Source organism: Pristis pectinata, chromosome 7 (genome assembly GCF_009764475.1).
Source record: "Pristis pectinata isolate sPriPec2 chromosome 7, sPriPec2.1.pri, whole genome shotgun sequence".
NCBI lineage: Eukaryota > Metazoa > Chordata > Chondrichthyes > Rhinopristiformes > Pristidae > Pristis > Pristis pectinata.
In genome coordinates, this window is record NC_067411.1 from 74848644 (window position 1) to 74864760 (window position 16117).

Sequence of the window (16117 nt, forward strand, 5' to 3'; positions counted from 1 at the left end):
TACAAGAAATGGAGTTTGAATTCATCCTGTTATTTATGGCTTAAGATACCAGAAATTACTCCAGAAATGTTTACTCCCTTTAGTTTTCCTAATTGAAGTTGTGAGCCAATAAGCATGATATTCTGGGATAAGGAACTGGAGAAGAATTGGACAAATTCGATTGACACTATGGCAAGTGACTTGCAAAGTGATTTGCCCTGTTTCTTGTGTGGAAGTTGTTTTGTATGTAAGCAATAGTCTGGGTATGTACAGATGGGGAGAGGTTGTGGAATTTTGTACAGATATCCTGGAAGGTTGTGTTACTCCTATATTTTGCAGTTTAATTCTCCTGGGTAGGCTTTTTAGTTCTGTCATCCCTGACTAAATGTTATTTAGGCAGGATCATTTGCTGAAGGCCACACACAGGATAATCTGATCCTGACCCAGAAATGGATGATGGTGGGGATGGTGATGCAGTAGTGGTGGGGTAGTGGGACCTAATACCTGACCTTGAAGGATTTGTCTAATCCCCTAACCCTATGAGGGGAACTTTTGGGTTCCAAATCCTGACCCAAGGGGTTAGGAGGCAGAGGGTGTCTAGTGCTGGGTAATTCCCTGGGTGGGAATCCTCATCTGGGTGGTGATGTAAAGCTCTCATCGGTCATATTGTGGAGCTGTACAATGTGTATGCCCATGTCTGTTTTATGCTCTTCATTAACTTTGACCTCAGCCAATATTTGCTATAGTGAATCTTACTCCATTGGGGAAATTGGCATCTAAGCTCTTTATTGACCTGGTCACAATATACAAACTACAAAATTTTTTAGTCATTAGTGTTTTTTTTTTAAGGTGTATATTTGCCCTTCTGCATAGTTCTCAGATGCTGAAGGATGCAGACCTGTTGCCGTTGTTGTCCTGGGGCGTTTGATTTTAATGAAGATGGAAGCTGATGATGTAAATAATGGACAACCATCCACAGCATAATTGTACCTCCTGATGACAACTTGTAAGCAAAGACTCTGTACCTGGAGGTCACAACTTTCCTTCCTCTGTCTCCCTGTCTCTTGGTACAGGCAGCTGTTAGAGAGCAGGATTGGAGGTGAAATATGATGGAGCCATGCTGATGACACAATCCCTAAATCCAGGCAGGTTTGGCTTGGATGTTTCACACTAAATACCCCGCACCTGACTAAATTCCTGGCCCTGTTGATAGTGCACCTAGACTCTCTTTAAGCATTTTCATTTGTCCTTGATGGACACGTTAAGTCTGCCCCATTTATGAACCTTTGTAAGAAAATCACCTTGCTGTTTTGCTTTCTTTATGCATGAGAGAACCTGAAATCTTCTTTTCTTACAGTTAGAAGAACAATACAGATCTGTTAGTCCAAAAGATGAAAGCATTGCATTAAAAAGAAAAATAAATGATTTCACCCTAGTAAGTAAAACTATTTCTATGGATTTGTCCTAAGACTGCTAGCAGTGTTCAACCGAAAGGAAATAAAATTTTTCTATTTGGCATTTGTATACTGTGGCATTTTAAATTAAGAGCTGAGTGCACACCTCCATGTATTTTTCCTGAGTCTTTAAGGGAAAATAACAAATAATTTGAGAAATGTGGTTGCAGGATGGCGAGGCCTTGCAATCACAAGTTGGGTTGTGGATTCATGCCTGAGGGACAGGTGATTGTAAAGAGGTTTGGCCAAGAGCCAGGAGCTGACAGGCCTGGAAGTGTGTAGTAATGGAGTTTGAAGCTCCACACTAAGTTGGATTCAGGTTCCCAAGGATTGGTTGGGATCTGCTCAGGGAGGTTACCTTTAAATCATATGGATGCAGTAAGATGAAAGTTGGTTGTTTTGAGACCTCTCAATAACTGCTCCTCTGATACTGTGGGCCAATTTTCCCAGTAATGCTCCAAAGGGGTCATCAAATGCCACATCACACAAAATCTCTTGCCCAAGTGGTACAGTCATTATTCAAATGTGGAAATTCAGAATTCATGAGATTCTCCACTCATTTATTTGAATTTGTATGCAGTTCCCATGAACAGTGCCACATCATAGTGAACCCTGGATGTACATTGCAGTGTCAATGTTTCTTCTTTTTCAAAATCTTCAACTTAAAGTTAGCCACCCTCTGGTTGTGCAAGTGAATGAAGACTCCTGTCAATCCTGATTTATCACTCCAATAATTTGCTCTTGTCCTGGTGAAAAACCAAGCATGGGAATGTTCTGTTGCACAGCCCTTGTCACTGCACTCTTGTTGTGTTCTCCCCATTGTGTTGTATTCCTGGGGGAATGGATAATAAAGTGAGCTTGTTGGAGTAACTGGTGGGAGGTTGTTTCTGGTGCTGAAGACTTGATTTTACATTTGTCTAGAGTACATGGCATTTATCCACATCAAGTTTCAATTTGGCAGTGCTAGTATCAAATAATTTAGCATTGTGATCTGCCCATTGTGCAAACTTCCCATCAGAAGTTAGTTATGTGCACAATATCATTCCCAAAGTCAGGGATAGTTTGACTTGTGCTGCAAATGTATGTGGAAGCATTGGTTGCAGTATTGGAAACTAGTTGTTTCCCATGGTGCCCAAGCAAGGGGTGTTGTGAGGCAGAATTTTGTGGCTTGTACCTTTTTTAATATGTTTAATCTACCCATTTCTCCTACTGTGCATGTAAGTGAATGAACTGATGATGTAGCTGAGTCCTAGGTCTCTAATCCATCTGTCTTCAATAGTTTTGAAATTGTCCCTTTAGTGTGTGACCTATTCAACACTTCCTAACTTCATTTGGGGAAAATACCTGACTTGTAAGTGGTAGTTTCCTCAGATGTTACAGCTGTAATGTAGTGTAGGATATTAATGCTTGTTTTTTTTCTTTAGGAAAATGATAAATTGAGGAAAGACCTACTTGAAGCACAAACAGAAATAATGTTGTTACAGAGTGAAGTGGATACTCTGAAAAGTGATTATATGAATCAGAGTTTGAATTTAGAAAGGTAAAAAGATTAGAAATATCTGCTTTACAGGTGCTGTGCAACTTTGTATAAAATGTTTTAACTCCCATCTAACTCTGTTTACTTTTACTGCAGGGATCATGATGTGGTCAGAGAGTATACAGAGGATAGAGACAGCCTAACACGACAAATTGAAATGCTTCAGTAATTACATTTTTAATTAATAATGCATATTTACTGGCATGATTGAATATTTTGTACCTCAAAATTCACTAAGCTTATTTTACCACTGTGTCTGAGATTACCTTTATCAAACTGTTCATCTAGAAACTCTTCCTCATTCTGGACCAATGTTTATCTTCATCTTGCAAACGTCTAAGGAAGATGTGAACAGTCTTGCATATATAAAGTTCATTAACTCAATGATAAATTGTCCTCCACACCAATGAGTCCACTTTTGTTTTTAGGATTTGTCACTAATGCTTTGGCTGTGCCAAGGATGGCTGAATTTATTACTCCAATCCTTGGAGCTCCTTCAGTTTCTCTGCTACTATTTGTATCGAAAGCTGTAGTCCTTTAATTGTTCCTGAACTTTGCCATCTCCCCTCCAAGAGAAGTGTTGTATAAGTAAAAATCTAGAAAATAATATACAGTAATTCAAGTAAGCCATTTGTGGAATCATACAGAGTGATAGAGTAAGGAATGGGTACTTTGGCCCAACTTGCCCATGCTGACTAAGATGTCTATCTGAGCTAGTCCCATTTGCCTGCATTTGGCCCATATTCCCCCAAACACTTTCTATCCATATCCCTGTCTAAATGTCCTTTTAAACATTCATAATTGTATCTGCCTCTACAGATTCTTCTTGCAACTTGTTTTATTTACCCACCACCCTCTGTGGGGGGGGGGGGGGACCTGCCCCTCAGGTCTCTAAATCTTTCCCCTCTCACTTTTAAACCCTTGTCGTCTAGTTTTAGACTGTCCTATCCCTGGGGGGTGGGGGGAAAGACTGTGTCCATCTGCCTTACCTACACCCCTCATGATTTTGTATACCTTCATAAGGTCTCCCCTCAACCTCCTATATTTTAAGTAAATTCCCAGCCTATCCTGCTGCTCCCTATAACTCAAGCCCTCTGATCCTGGTAACATCCTTGTGAATCTTTTCTGCGTCCTTTCCAGCTCAATGACATTGTTCCTATAGCTTGGTGACCAGAACTAATCACAATATAAGTGCAGTCTCACCAAAGTCTTGTACAGTTTCAACTCCTAAATGCCCTGACTGAAGAAGGCCAGTGTGCCAAACATTGTCTTCACCACCCTGTCTACCTATGTCACCATTTTCAGGGAACTATGTATGTGTACCCCTAGGTCTCCCCTGTTCTACAGCACCCTCAGTGCATTACTATTTGCTGTGCAAGTTCTGCCCTGGTTAACTTGGCAAAAGGCAACACCAATTGTTTGTCTGCCATTCCTTTCCCACTTCCCCAGTTCATCTAGACTCTGTTGTAACCAGGCTAGGGCAAGCTACCATTTTAACTTTTTTTTTGCTGAGTTGAAGGTTTTCTCCCAGACATATCTATTAAAATGCAATTTTGTTTGTATTAGTAATTGCAAAATGCAAGAACTTGATTTGAAATCACATTCTATTCTCCTGAGTATTTTGGTAGAGTTTTTTTTTCTCAATCTGCCTTGGTACATAATGTGATATATTTTAATCTTAAGGTATCAATATTATATTTGTTTGCGATGTTTGGTCCTCAGTTTTCTTTTCTTAAAAAAAACAGATCGGCTAATCGAAAACTACATGATAGTAATGATGGCCTACGATCTGCTCTTGAAAGCAGTTTAAGCAAGTATAATAGATCTTTGGTGAGTGTCCAACTAAAGTGTGTGAATGGATTGTTATCTGGATATGAAGCACACTCTTGTTATCTGAACAGGCTGCCTTTATTTACTTCCAAGACTTGTAGCCATTGCTTTATATGCTTTTTCTTCTTTGAGTGTCAACATGTGTCTCAGATGGCCAAGCAGCTTGCTTGGAAGTTCATCTGCCTGCCCTACTCCAGGACTTTGATGTAGTCATGACAGGTGAAGGATTGAGTTTCTGCAGATTTTGGAGCTGTTGGGACCAAATTGCATAATGCCAAGAAATGGATGCAGGTATCATTGTGCATGATTACCCTGTGCCTGTTTAGTCCATTGCAGGCTGATAGCAATTCACGTTGCAATGCTACTATGATGATATCCACCTCCAGATAGCACTAGTCACACTGGTGGCCTCATATCAACAAGTGGCAAATGTTATGCTAGCTTGGGCTACTGAATCCAACCTGCCTTCTTAAAAGTGTGTTGTATTGTGGCACTCTGGTAATTGTAATGAACCAGACAATCCATGGCACGTCATGGGGAAAGTGAGCTTCCTATTTTCAAATGTAACATTGGGGACCTTGGTGGATGAGGTCCTCCATCTGCTGGAGGCTCAAAAGGATCTTTTGCAGTACCACAAGTTCAATGGCCTTTTGTGGTCAAGGTCAATAATTACACAATTGCTATTCCACACCCAAGGCACTAGCAAAGCCTAAAATCCTTGTAAAGATGACTTTCTAGTAATTTAGAAAGTTATGGATTCCCTTCTCTTGATACCCCTAAGTGCATGTAAGCTCCATTTTTGTAGCAGTGGATGCCAGTCTGATTATGTTCCAAATATTTCCAGCGCCAGCCTGGAAGAAATCTGCCTCATTGAAGTTGATGTCTGTGGTGACCTTTTCAATGTGATTCTTGCCACCCTGCCAAGTTGTAGTCAGGACAGTAACACTTTGGCAAGGGCAATGTTACTGGTATAGATGCTTTAAGCATTGTTGCTTACTGATATTCAGAATTAATCCTTGAAGGTACTGAATGAATGGTTTCCTGCTGAGAGCTGTTCACCCACCCTTGTTCTCTCTCTTCCATCAACTTTCTCATTTTCCCAATCATGCTATGCTCCGCATTATGTGGTTATTGATGCACCCAGATTTAGGATCATCTTGTTATTGTGAAAACACTGAAGTAAACTCCAACTCCTTGTACAACTTCCAGCAAACTTTGGAAACTTTTAGTGTAGAAGCACTAAACACCAGTGATTTGAAGCAAGAGTCAATTAAAAAAAAATTAACTGGAGACACCTGGTAGTGATCAATTCTTTTTTTTTAAATAGCACTTGAGAGGGTTCTTTCCTCCTAGTAAGTACTTGTTCCTCTGATAGTGTTGAGCACATGCTGGTAACTTCATTGTTGAGCTCCAATATAGCAGTATTTGCAATAAAATCAACATTGCATGCTGAGTTTGATCTGCCCACTCTGCATTCTTCTGGCAGATATTAGCATCACATGCAAACATGGTGGATGGCTCAACCCAAATCAGAAATGTCTCCTTAGTTGTCATTAGAATCAGTTCCTCATTTGTAGCAATCCAACAATGTACATTGTGGATTTTCAGATGAAACATTTACATTGAAGAGCAGTACAGGAAACAGAGCTGCTGCCTCGCAGCTTCAGTGACCTGGGTTCATTCCTGATCTCCCAGTGGCGTCTACGTGGAGCTTTCATGTTCTCCTGCCAGGGTTTCCCTGGTGGCACTGGTTTCCTCCCACATTCCAAGAATTTATGTAAATTGCCCCCAGTGTTAAGTGAGTAGGAGAATCTGGGGAGAATAAAATGGGTCAGGGGGGGATTAGTGTAAATGCTTGATCGTTGACAGACTCAGTGGGCCAAAGGGCCTGTTTCTCTGCTTTATCTCTGACTTTCAGGTTCTATCTGACTGCTCGAGTAGAGGTAAGATCCTTGCACACTAATGGAGGTCTCTTGTCATCCTACCTAATATTTCTCTTGATCAAGAGTATCAAAACCTGGTTAACTGTTGGTTTGCTCAATTGACTGAGAGGCACTTTGGGGTGTCCTGAGAACATGAATTATGCTATAGGTCTCCCTTTTAGCTCTAACTTCAGCTTGAGATGCATCTAGCCCATTGCATGTAATTTTCTGCTTTGTACTTGAGCCAACTCTCTTGCAGTTTTTGATTAAACCATCAGATTGGATCTCAATGTGCTGTGAACTTGGATTGCCTTTGTTCTTAAATGTACTTGAAATAGCAAAGACACATTTGGGGCTATTTTACCTGTCAGAGGAAATAGTTGAACTAAAGACTGTAGTGCAGGAATGCTGTAACAAGGCAACGCTAACCCAATCCTCCATGTAACTGCTTTCTAAGAGATGGAAACTTTCAGAGGTAAACCCAGTAGTTTCCCATGCAAACACTTATGTACAAATTAATTTTGTGTTACAGCGTGCTGCAAGTTCCTCACCAGGATCTGCTGTATTAAGAAGTAGCCCAAAACACAATGAGTGCTGCTCTCCTCAGTTATATGATAGGTGAGCATGTTCACACATCACAATTTTCTCTATGGCCCAGTGGTCTTTCAAAAGATGGATGCTCTGAATGAAAGGTGCCATGTCAAGGTTATTATGGAAAATAAAAATCACAGCATAAAGAAATATATTGGCATGGATGGAAGATTGGATAGCTAACAGGAAATAGTGTTAGGCATAAATGTTTTTCTAGTTGGCACGATGTAATGAGTGCCACAGGGATTAGTACTAGGATGTCAAATTTTTTACACTTTATTTAAATGACTTGGAGGAAAGGACTACAGCTGTGATTGCTGAATTTGTTTATGACACACAGATGGGCAAGAAATTAAGTTGTAAAGGGGAGAAAAAAAGGGATATAGATGGGTGGGAAGGCAAGCATCTGGCAAATGAAGTATAATGTGGGAAAATGTAAATTTTGACAAGAAAAATGTATTATGTGGCGACTCACCGTCCAGTCGGGCGAACCGGCTCGGCAGTCGGGTCACGCGGCGTCGGAGCGATGAGGCCCAAGATGGCGGCGGGCCTCGTCTTTCTGAGCGGGGAGAACCCGCGCGCGGGAAAATCCTGATGACGTAGGACTTACGTCATTGCCGGTTGTTTTGGGCGGGAACATTCTCCCTTAAAGGGCCCGCGCAAGGCGGGAAAATAAACCAGTTCTGTTTGGCAATCCTCTGAGTAGAGTCTTGTTTTATTCCGTGGTAGCAACTGCTACAATTACATAAATAATGAGGGATTGCAGGGATTTGTCCTGGTGTATGATTCAGGGAAGTCTAGAATGTGGGCACAGCAGGTAATTGCCCTGGAAATTGAATGCAAAAGTAAGGAGTTTGTGTTTCAGTGATAAAAGGCATTTAACAAGACTGCATCTGTTGTACTGTGCACAGTATTATTTTTTAAAAAAAGTGTTGGAAGTAACTTGGAATATTTACTACAATGCATGTATAAGACATATATATATATTTATTTATTTATTTATTGAAAGGAGAAAAAGTGCAGGTTTATAGGGAAAGATTAAGGAAGTGCAACTGGAGTAAAACTCTAATACACCGTCTCATTGTTTGAAATTCTTATCATTTGACACTTAGCTCGCTGGGTTCTGTTTCTTGCATTCCCTTTAAACTCAATGGGGCCACTAGAAAATTAATTATACTAGTCCAGCACCAAGAAAGTCCCAGGAGAACCAGATTAATAGTTGTACTGTAGATAAATCTTTGCAAGAGCCAGCACAGACATAACAAAGTAGCCTCCTGTGCTAAATATCTTTATCATAATTGTTGTTATGCCATGCTTTTAGCCTCTGCAATACAGTGTTTCCTTAAACAAATTTTATTTTAACTTGTACAACCCTGAACCATCAACTGTGAAAGTACTTGTTTTCCCTAATCTTTCCCTATAAACCTGCAAAATGTTCCCCTTTTTCTCTGGCCCCTCCAAAACCCAACCCCACTCATCTATTGCAAGCAAAATTACCTAGAATTTGGACACAAGTTTCTATACACAGCTTAATGGTATTTTTCTGCAGATTGGATAGCAGTGGGGATCAGTTTCAGGTCAGTTAGAGCCTGTCTTTCTTGTCTGATTTTGGTTATGCAGTTAATAATGCCACGTGCAGAGTGGCCATTTCTGTAATTTAGCAAATTAAATTGGTGCATAAGTGCAATCTTCAACCTTGGTTTATTAGATGCACACAAAAAAAAAATGAATTGCTAACCCTGTAGCAGATTGGCAAAGATCTATGAATTAAAAGGTCTGTGATGCTGCTATTAAACACCTTAGTCTTTGCTTAAATACTTGGTATGCATGCAGAAGCATCATTTGTATGTTGCCTATGCACTTCCCAATCTTGCACCTCTGCACATGATTCCATGATGTCTGCCATATTGATCAACATTTACTTTGGTGGCATGGGGCCACTTGCAGCATAGTCCAAGAGGACTTGATCATCCATTTGATCACATTGGGGGGTGGGCTTGCATACTTTTTTCCAAGCATGCACACATGCCTGTTTTGCTAATGGTCTGTGCCTACCTTGGAGTAGAGGTGGTCAGATGTCTTTCCTAGTGTGCTGCAATGCAATGATGCTGCAGCTCTTAACAAGAACTGCATGGGTTCTGTTTCAGTGACTTGGCAGCTAAACAGTATAATGATACTTTGCCCAGTTTCATAAACTTTTTTTCTGGAGATCCAAGAGTGGGAATCCTAAATAAATATTTAGTAGGTCAAAAGAAGGTAAACTTTTCAGCAATGAATTGCACTAACCCTGCTCCCCCTTTGTTCTGTTGTAAATGGATTGGCATCTTCCTCTACTTACTTTGTGTACATAATGTTGTACACAAAAATGAGAAGTGGAGCATCCTTCAGAAAGTGGATGAATTCAAATAAACTAATTTGGAGCAGACCAAAATCTACTTGCTTAACAAGTGGCATTGATATCTATCTTGGTAGATGTTTTATGACTAGTATATGACACACTAACTTGTGAATCATAACATGGGTAGCATGTGGGAGACTTGAATGAGTTGCAGTAATGGCATTTAGTGAAGGGAATTCCTTTAATGTTGAGGGCCCAGTAACCTCTAACATTGTATAACATTATTTTGAATGCCAGTTTCTTTTACTGGCAAGTCATTATTTCAATGATCATACAATAGTTGGATATTAAAATACATTAAATGTCTTCATTTCAAGTAGATATTTATCTGACTGCATCTGTGATTCAAACGCTTTGGGATTAAAACTCCTGAAGGCTAAGCCATCAAGTATTTAGCTGAACTCAGAAATGGCTTATCCTTTTGTGAGTTATTAAAACAATGAAGCAGGTGGGCACAGAACATCCCAATGATTCCTTCTGGAAGATGCTTGGGTTGCTTTTGAAGGTCTAAATCTATCAACTCTAAACTTCAACGACAAACAACCAAATGTATTTGTTTTTGATAGATCGTCCAGATCCTCTTACCAAGGTGAAGACTACGAGTCACTGGCTGTGTGTGATCCCATGCGCAGAGCCAGCTATGAAGTTGAAAGCCTAACTGAAAGCTGCTTCGATAGTGGCATGTCCACCATGAGGGATTCAAATGAGTATGATTCAGAGGCTGAATATAAGCATCAAAGAAGTTTTGAAAGGTCACAGTATACACAAGAAGCTTTTGGATGTGATGCCTCTGACACAGATGTAAGTACCCAAATAAATGATTTTTTTTTTTAAGTATGTTATATACTATAGAGATCTATAGAGGATGAACAACTTTACAGAGACATGGGTTACCAATGAACACTTGTGTTTTTGATTAGTACAAACGTTGAACCATTTTAAGGGTCTTTCCTGCTATTAAAGGGCACAGTATGTTATGAACTTCATCTGGTATACTTGTTTTTATTTTGAGCATGAGGTTTTCCATGTAGTTCATCAAAAGGAATAAAAGATCAGTGATTTGTAAAAGACCACTGATAATTTGTTGTCACTAGACAGAAATCTTGAATGAACTTGCCTGCAAAACTGTAAATTGAAGAGATGTCTATTCATTAGAAGATGCAGAATTGCAAAGCCTAAATCAGCAACTGATATTAGAGATTGATGCTGGACACTTATTGTATACTTGGAACTTTTTTGTAGGTTCCTGAAATCCATGATGAAGAAGCTTTCAGCCAAGACAGTCTGAATACTGTTTTGGAGTGGCAATCATCTCAAGCAGCGAACTGGAACAAATCTGGAGCTGATTCATCACAGCACTGTTCTGCCTCTTCTCTACAGGTAGCACCACAGGTTGCAACTTTTTCAATAATACTCCAATTTTGAGTTCAGATTTGTTTATGAAATGGTTTGGTCACATTGTAAGTAATTGATGAAAGTCACTTTCTGGTGGTGATTTAACGAATGCTCCTGAACCCTTGCATGATGGTAATTGCATTGCACATTAGTAAGACCAAGATGTTTATTGATATGCACACATCTGCTTTGGATTTGATAAAAAGAAATCATGGGTTCCATTAAAATGTTTGTATTCTTTTAAGTTAGTAATTGGAGGAATTATTTGATCAAATTTTATAATGCTAAAATAACTTGATAGGGCAGGCAAGAAAAATCTGCTCCTTAAGGAGAATATCAAGGAGGAGACACTTAAAATAAGTGCTAAGATGGTAGAAATCAGGAAAACTCTCTTCCAAAAGTATGTGAATACTGGTTTAATTGAAATCTTCAAATCTTACCTAAACAAAAATATCAATATCAAGGCATTAGAGAGAGAGAGATCAGAAATACATGATCTGCTTTAATGATGGGACAGTTTTGAAGGCTTGAGTTGGTCTCCTAGACCTATTCTGTGCTTCCTTCCCTTCTGGTACTGAAGTGTGCAGACACAGTAATAAAATATTATGGAATTTGGCAATGTGCACCCTAGGTATGCCAGGTTCCTGGGTACCTTTTCCTTTAAGAATGGAAGCTGGCTGTAGACAGCATTAACTAACCCTTTGGTGTCATTTCAAAACATTAAGATATCTCATGCTTCAAATGTTGCTTAATTCTAATGTAGTTTTCTGTCTGTTTTTCCCCATTGTGCCTCAGTGACAGAACCTTTTGAACTCTAGAGAATAAGCAGATCTGTTCACAATATTGGAGTACAGTTGACTGGTAGATTGCTTCAGGGCAATGATTGGAGCACTTTTCCCTCCGTTCCTTTTCGTTTTTGTTACTACACAGGGTATCATTCCATGGCAATATGGGGATCGAACTCTAAGAAGAATCAAATCTTGTAAACTTTTGTTACTCCATGGATGACAGTACACATTAGGCATGTGTAGTGGAATGGATTTTCAGTTAAGAGAAGAACTCTTAGTCTTTAAATGGTGTAATGGGACTGTTTTTGTATCTACTGCTAATATTAAACTCTGTGCTGTGTTTGGCTATTTCATCTAGGGGGAGAAAAGTGCTCCTGTAAGAATACAATAATTCCTCACTACTACATTCAGTTTGTACCTGACAATGTGATTCATTTTTTAAAAAAAATTGTTACTAACTTTTTAAAAAAAAATACTAGAATGATATCAAGTGTAAAAGCTGGGTGTCAGTCCTAGTTTCCGGTAGTATTCTCTCTGAAAATTGTGGTTTCAAGACTTGGGAACATTTATAAATGCTGAAATGTTAGTGTCACCCTGTCAGAAGTGGTAGTAATTGGAGGATCTATCTGCCCACTTGGTGGTTGCAGAAGAATCCATGGAACAAGTTGAAGAGAATTTGAAGATTTCCTATGGTCCGGGCCATATTGGTTCCTTAACCAATTTCACTAGAACAAATTATTTAGTCTCCATCTCAGTGATGTTTGTATATGTCTACTGGCTGCTGGATTTTCTACACCACCATATGGCTATACTTAAAACTTTGTTGTGAAGCTCTTTGACACTTTTTTTTGGTTAGGATGGGTGTTATTAAAAAGAAATTGGAGCTGGAGTAGGTCATCTAGCACTTTTGAACCCACTCTGCCGTTCATCACAATTGTGGCTGATCTTCTATTTCAGTCCCATTTCCAGCAGTATCCCATGTCCTTAGATTTCTGGGCATAATAGCAATCAATCCATCTATTTTGAATGAATACAATTACTGATCTTCCATTGCCATCTGGGGTACAGAATTCCAAAAGTTCACCACCCTGAGTGAAATGATGAAAGATTTCTTCATCTTAAATGGCCTATCCTTTGTTCTCAGACTATGTCCCCTAGTCTGAGATGGTTCAGTCAGGAGAAAATTTCTCCTTGCAACTTGTCTGTCAAACCCCTTGGGAAAATATTACAAGTTTAAATGAGATATCTTACTCTTCTAAACTCTAGAGAATGTAATTCCAGTCTATTCAATCACTTTTCATATGGAAAACTTATCTCTGGAATTGATCTAGTAAATCTGTGCTGTACTCCCTTCATGGCAAGTTATCCTTTAGGTAAGGAGATCCAAACTGTACACATTGTTCCAAGTACAACCTTGTGATTTGCAATAAGATCTTCTCACTCCTACAATCAACACCTAATCATAATAAAGGCTAAAATAGCATTCTGTTCTAATTGCTTGTTGCATCCACATGTTGGCCTTCAATGATGTGTATACAAGAACACCCTAGTCCCTTTTGAATGTCAACATGACTCAGTATCTCTGGTTTCTGTTTTGTGCACCCAAAGTTGATGACCACCCATTTTTTGACATTGTATTCCATCTGCCATGTTCTTGCTCACCCACTTGGGTTGTCCATATCTCCTTGAAGTCTAAGTCTTCCTTGATATGCTCAATCCCACCTAGTTGTTGTTGTTATTATAAATGTGAATAGTTGAGGTCCAGGCACTGATCCCTGTGGTACCCTACTAGTCATAGCCTGCTGATCTGAGAAGGATGTTTAATCCCACTCCTTGCTTCCTATCCAATAACTAATTCTCAATCCATTTCGGTATATTATTCCAAGTGTTGCATGCTCGACCATTTCAGTACATTACCATCAATTCCATACGTTCTATATAAAATCAAGCTTTGTATCCTTAATTGGGTAATTAATAACTAGGTGCAAAAATCTTCCTGATTCAACTATTAATATCCAAAACATGAAAGTGCAAAGTGCTGAATTAGGCACAGAGTTGATGTGATGCCTCTGTAGGTCACAGTAGAATTGACTTGTTTTGTAGGTCCCTGAAATTCATAATGAAGCTTATAGCCAGGAAGATGCAAACATGGACTTGGAGTGGGACTCCTGCCACACAGTGAGCCGGAGCAATTCTGGAGCCTCTTCTGCACGGCGCTGTATCTCTGCCTTTTCATCGCAAGTAAGGCCTGTTGCACATTCTTAAATGATACTCCATGTCTGACTTGTATTTTTGTTTAACTGTATAGGCACATATAATAGTTGTGTTACAAGTATTTATTTGGTGTCCATTAATGCGGAACAAATGAAACAAACTCACTTATGTCCTGAGGAAGAACTCTATTCGCAATTGGGCTAGTGTTGACTGAGTTGATATCTGTAGTGAGGTACTAGGATTCTCCTGGGTTGGGCAGAGAAATGTCAGCCATGTTCAGTGACTGCAAGTAATCAAAGGGTGAGGCCAGAATAGGACTTAATATAATAATAAATTCTTTCCCCCCCTTCCTCCTTTCTCCATATCTTTGCAAAATAGCCTGAGACTTTGGATAACAACTTTTATGGGAGCCCCCTCGGTGTTAGATATAAGGAAAGCTCTCAATTTAAGGGAAGAGATGGGGAAAAACTTGAAGTGTTCTGAGCTTTTCGGGCCAAGCTCAAATGCAAAAGGTCTGCTTTTCATAAATGCAGTGAGTTTACAGGGAGGATGAGGGTGGCAGAGATGAACTGGGCATCAATATGAATTATTGGCTTCAGAATGGGGGGGGGGGAAAGCATTTGAAAAGGCATTGAATTTATTGTCCATTCTTTTACATTTGAGTGTCCTCTAAATGGATGTATATTCTTGACTCTCACGTTACATTCAAACTTGGAGGGGGGTGGGAAATTCTTAGGGTGTAAACAAATGTCATAAGTACTAGTCTGATACTCAGCTGTGTTTCCATGGATGTGGCAATAAATAAATCAGCAGTAGTTTGGTTTTGTTTTTCTACAGATTATTTTTGCTTTACTCAGAACTAATTGCCTTTTGCAATAACCAGAATATTAATCTAGCTAAAACTTGTTCGTTCTTCAGCCTAATATCACAGCTGGGAATTTCAAAGTTCCCCCATCTGGCAAAGCCTTCAAGATAGTGCTGGCTGGGGATACAGCTGTAGGCAAATCGAGCTTCCTTCTACGACTCTGCAAAAATGAGTTCCGTGGGAACACCAGTGCCACCTTGGGTATGTTTTTCCAACCAATCTTCAGCAGACTACTTCCCCTCCCCCCCACCTTTATACCCACCTCAACATGCACACACTTGAACATTGGTTGGGTCCACTTGTTAAAATTGCAGAGTTTTGAGCAGCACCACTGTCTTTGCATACTGCATAGGAGTTGTCATCTAGACTGCAAGTGGTGAGAGCGGAGAGATTTAATGGGAACCTGAGGGACAACTATATCCACCCAGAGGGTTGTCAGTATATAGAATGAGCTACCAAAGGAAGTGGTTGAGGCAAGTGCATTAACAACATTTAAAAGGTACTTGGACATGTACATGGACAAAGGTTTAGAGGGATATGGGCCAAACATGGCCAAATGGGACTAGATGGGAATCTTAGTTGGCATGGACCAGTTGGGCCAAAGGGCCCATTTCTGCTGCATGACTCTATGATGCAGTTTTTTTATTAGCTTTCAATAAGGCCCTGAGAAAATCAAACCCATTCCTAAGCTGATTGGACATGAGGTGGTAAGAATTTGCCTGATGGGTGGTGGAGGCAAATTCATTGGGGGCCTTTGAGAGGGGCTTGGGTGGGCACGTGAATGAGAGGAAAATGGAGGGATATAGGCATTCTGTAGGCAGGAGGGATTAGCTATGTCGGCACAACATTATGTTCTGAGGTCTAAGCATTTTCTGGGTGCTCTTGTATTTACTTGGTTACATTTCAATATGTTAATGTAACGTTTTTCTTTAAGAACAATACATTTATGTAGGAGTTAATCTTGTGGAGTTTTAAATACTGCATCCAATGATAAAGTGTAGTCACAGTGAAGAAATAAAGGAGTGAGTTAGTTCTTGGTGGGATCCCACAAACAGGACTGAGCTGGATGGCCAAATGTTCAGGAGATGTTGGTTGAGGTATACATGTTGAAAAGAAGATTTTTCTGTTCTTCAAATAAAGAGAT

The 16117-nt window shown here is 39.7% G+C and overlaps 1 protein-coding gene across 1 annotated transcript in view; it reads left to right on the top strand.

Moving 5' to 3' along the window:
- rasef (RAS and EF-hand domain containing) overlaps positions 1-16117 on the top strand; it is a 49223-nt gene that overhangs the window by 21980 nt on the left and 11126 nt on the right. Inside the window, exons 5-13 of the mRNA XM_052019685.1 lie at positions 1337-1414; positions 2858-2973; positions 3067-3135; positions 4716-4800; positions 7255-7340; positions 10278-10512; positions 10954-11091; positions 13998-14135; positions 15027-15174. Of these exons, the coding sequence (XP_051875645.1) occupies positions 1337-1414; positions 2858-2973; positions 3067-3135; positions 4716-4800; positions 7255-7340; positions 10278-10512; positions 10954-11091; positions 13998-14135; positions 15027-15174 (1093 nt within the window). The remainder of the gene's footprint in view (positions 1-1336; positions 1415-2857; positions 2974-3066; positions 3136-4715; positions 4801-7254; positions 7341-10277; positions 10513-10953; positions 11092-13997; positions 14136-15026; positions 15175-16117) is intronic.